This window comes from Elephantulus edwardii, unplaced genomic scaffold (assembly GCF_000299155.1).
Source record: "Elephantulus edwardii isolate Elephantulus edwardi_28Jun2011 unplaced genomic scaffold, EleEdw1.0 scaffold00021, whole genome shotgun sequence".
NCBI classification, from domain to species: Eukaryota; Metazoa; Chordata; class Mammalia; order Macroscelidea; family Macroscelididae; genus Elephantulus; species Elephantulus edwardii.
The window spans coordinates 10,080,170-10,084,558 of record NW_006399771.1 but is presented as its reverse complement, the minus strand read 5'-3'; the positions used below and the strand labels follow the sequence as shown (position 1 = coordinate 10,084,558).

At 37.5% G+C, this 4,389-nt stretch overlaps 1 protein-coding gene across 1 annotated transcript in view; it reads left to right on the top strand.

The window, feature by feature from the left end:
- Nucleotides 1-1,300, top strand: part of METTL25 (methyltransferase like 25) — a 176,447-nt gene extending 175,147 nt beyond the window's left edge. The window contains exon 12 of the mRNA XM_006882536.1: nucleotides 1,208-1,300. Within this exon, the coding sequence (XP_006882598.1) occupies nucleotides 1,208-1,300 (93 nt within the window). The remainder of the gene's footprint in view (nucleotides 1-1,207) is intronic.
- The last annotated feature ends 3,089 nt before the right edge of the window (nucleotides 1,301-4,389 follow it).

Genomic DNA, 4,389 nt, shown 5'->3' with positions numbered 1-4,389 from the left:
CTTGTCCTATCCTGTGCTATCATCTTCTTTGACACACTTAGATGTATTGCTGCAGTACTGTGTCAGTCCTTCTTGTTGAGGGTCTTCCTCTCTTTTACTCACCCTCCACATTTCCTAGCATAATACTCCTCTCCAAGGAAAGCCTCTCCCAGCTCCATGCTCAAAATATATGAGATGATGTATCACTGTCTTTCCCACCAAGAACATTCTGGCTGCACTTTCCCCCAGATATACCTGTTTGTTCATTTGGCATTCATGGGATATTCAGTGTTTTTCTCCAACATCGCAACTCAAAGGCATCAATTCATCTTCTGTCTGTTTTAATATAACAGTTTTCTATTGGAATATTGTTAGGTTTTCTCCACCTCATTGAATGGAAGATTGTAAGTATTATATCAGTAACAAGATAGAAACATAAAAGCAAAACCGGAATGCCTTTGTTAAAAGTCTTAAGTAAAAGGAAAATTAACATTAAACTTACTAAATGTATCCAGAAGTTGAACAGTTTCATCTTATTATTATTTATTTAACTAAAGTCCAGTTGTTAATGGTCACTGTCATTTTTCACCACCACAGAAGGTTATTCACCTTAGAGTTTACTATTTATGTACTTATTTAACTATTATCTCTGTGTAAATTCCTGAAGATAAATTATCTCAGCAAGAAACAACAACATCTTTTATACACGCATACATACACACACGTGTATGTCAGGAAGCTTTGATGGCTTAGTGTTGAGAAATTGCACTCTCAACTGAAAGTCACGTGGCTTGAATCCACCAGCTACTCTGCAGAAGAAAGATGGGTAGTCTCCTTTGCAGTCTACTAAAGGGTCCCGACTCAACAGTATATAATTAGCAGCGTGTTACATATGTGTATACTCATATATTTCCATAATAATTGAACTGGTTTTATGCATCTCCTCTCAGTGTTTGAGAATGTTCACTCTCCTAGTTAATAATTCATGAAAGAAGCCCCTCCTTGAGTTGTTGGTTGAAAAAAGAATATCAGATTGAATGATTCAAGAAATATTTTAGTCACTAAATCATATTGCTTAGTCTTTTTTGTCAATGTTAATTTTATTTAAGAAAGTCATTTTATTTGTCATAGCTTGTCGTTTCCATAGTTTTATATTGCATTATATTGTCTGACTTTTATCTATTCTCCAAGAGAATGTTGTCTATCTAAATCTTTTATCTGTTTGCAGGAGGATGTTGCATGGTCTACAATTGTGAAGTTATTTGATCCTGTGAAATCTCCCAGGTGTTATGCTGTTATTGCTTTTAAGAAGCAGCAATGAATCAACTTAAAGCAAGTTATTGCTTCTCAGTAATATTGCTAGTATTTTTAAACATTATTCCATTTTATGTAAATATTTTAAAAATCATTGTTATAAATTTTAAATAAAAATAGAATAATGGCTAACAACAGAATCTATTTTCCATTGCAACACATACATTAATAAAATAAGAGCTAGTCAGACTACTATCAAAGGGCCTACCGACTTTCCCGAGTCATCACTTCCGTGTGATTGGTGTTGTTTTAGTTGCCATTGAGCACATTCTAGTTTGTGTTAACCCACTGTGCATGGTTGAACTAGAGTCTATAGGAATTTCAAAGCCATGACCTTTTAGAAACAGGTGACTCAGGCCTTAATTTCTAAGGCACCTCTAGGTAGGTCTGAAACCAACTTTTCAGTTAACTCGTTCAGCACTCACTCATTTGAGCAACCCAGAAATGACTTTGCTATTGAAGTTAGTGCTATTGAGTAAAGTGTGACTCCTGACAAACCTTTGAAGAACAAATCGGGACTCTGTCCATTCCTGTCATCATTTTGGACACACTTAAACCCATTGCTGCAGTCACTGTGTCAGTCTATCTTGTTGAGAATCTTCCTCTCTTTCATTGACCCTTCATCTTTCCAAGCATGAATGTCCCTCTCCACTAAGTAGTCTCTCCTAGTAACATGCCCAAAATGTGTGAGATGAAGCTACATCATCGTCCAAGCAGCATTCTCACTGCTCTTTCTCCAAGATATGTCTGTTTGTCCTTTCAGCAGTCCATGGGATGTTCAGTGCTCTTCTCCAGAACCACAGCTCAAAGACATCAGCTATTTCTCTGTCATCATTATTCACTGTCCAGATCTCAGATTTATAGCAAGTGATTGAAAAGATCATAGCTTAAATCAGGTGTACCTTAGTCTTCAAACTGACATTATTGCTCCTCAGTTATTTGGGGAGTTCTCTGAAAGCAGCCTTGCCCAATACAGTATGTCTCCTGATCTCCTGACTGCTGGTACCAAAGGTGTTGCTTGTAGATTTAAGTAAGATGGGAAAAGTGACAACTTCAATCTTTTCTCCATCTGTCATGATGTTGCTTCTCAGTCCAGTGGCAAGGAAAGAGAATGGTAAATAATGCATTTTAGGGGTATTGATGGTTCAATGGTAGAATTCCCACTTTCCATGCATGAGACTGTGGTTCAGTTACTGAACATTAGGCCTCATACATAGTCACCAATTTGTTCCAAATCATGATCTTTTTCAATTGCTTGCTACACATCTGAAAGGAAGGCAGAGAACGATCGGTGCCTTTGAGTGGTGTGGAGAAGAGTGTTGAATATCCCATAAACTGCCAAGAGAACAAAGAAGTCTGTCCTGGATAAAGTGAATCCAGAGTGCTCCTTGGAGGCAAGGTGGTGAAACTCGGTCTCACTTACTTTCGGCCTGTTGTCAGGAGAGACCAGTCCTTAGACAAGGACATGATGCTTAAGAAAGGTGGAGGGTCAGTGCAGGATAGGAAGACCTTGGATATGATGGTTTGACAGTGATGGTGGCAATAAGGTCACGTGTGTCAGAGATGGTGAGGTTGTCTCAAGGTAGGGCAAGATTCAGAGCACTTGCCCATAGGGCGGTTCTAAGTTGTAGTGTACTTGACAGCACATAACAACAGTGCTGCTGAACAGGTTGCAGAAGAGCATCCAGTCTAGGATAAAAGACCTGGCAATCAGGCCCTTTTTTAAAATCAGCCAGTCCAAATACTTTGCGTCATAACAGTCATGGAACTAACACAAGACTGACCAGTGTTTCATACTATTGTGCACAGGGTCTAGAGCTAACTCAGCAGCAGCAAAAAAGTAAGCCTCATGTCTTGTTTCATAGTTGAGACTTGCTGTTTCTATACAGCACATTTTTATTTTCATTGACAAGAGGAAAGGATGTAGATGTAGGCAGAGAAAAAAAATTAATTGGTTCTGAAGATCATTTGCATTTTTCACTCATATTTTAGAAGGATTTTACATATTAAGGAAGTAAAAGACATCCACTGCTGTCAAGTCAAATCTGACTTACAGTGACCCTCCATGGAGTTTCTGATGTGCTAAGTGTTTTCAGAAGCAGACTGCCCTTGTTTCTCCCATGAGTCCCCCAGTGGACTTGAACTGCTGACCTTTGGATTGGCAGCCCAACATGCAACCCACTGTGCTATCAGGGCTCTTTTACATGTTACCAAAAGGAGAATATGTACATTTCAAGGGAAGCAATACCAAAACACATGGATAGATATAAAACTTGCCTCATATAAAGCACATTTTCACTGTGTTTTAATGTAAGTTACATAATGTAATATTCTATGCCTTTAAAGAATTATTTAGAGAGAGATTTCAGAAGTGTTAATCATTGGAGTGAGATATTTACTTTAAGGATAATTTGGAAGTTTTCTTATAAAAAACCCGATAGGTTGGCATTTAATAAAATTACTTTGATCTATATAAAGAAATCTTGTATGCATACAGATAGTATCCTGTCACTGACAGCATAGCACTTCTGGATAAATATCAGAATGTTCTTTTATTATGAAATGATGATGAATGCAATACCATTCCTTTTCAATTTGTCATTCCCAGCTTAGTAGATCATATAATTCCCTGATTCAAAATAACCAACATCAATATCAATCTTTCCATGTTCTGGTTTGTTTTTAACAGCTTGCAATTTTCCTAGAATCATACTTATTCTACATTCCAGTTACTACTGATAGTTACAGCTATTTCTCCACATTTTAAATCATGCCACATTACTAAATAAAAGTCTTTCATTAGCTAAAAGCTTTACTTTATCTATGACATTACAGTAGACATTATGGAAACAGCTCTTCCTCGGTTGTATTTTGAGTGTCTTCTAGCCTAATGCCCTCACGCTGGCACTGTATCAGACGATATTCTGCTGCTGTACATGATTATTTCACTACGTGAGAAATGGATGTCAATCTTACACTTAGTCTAGATGCTTCCCTAATTAACCTGTACATTATAACTAACTTTCGGCATTTGAAATACCTGTGGCATCCCTTCCAACACCAGAACAGCATACTAGACTCCACAGTACTACAAAC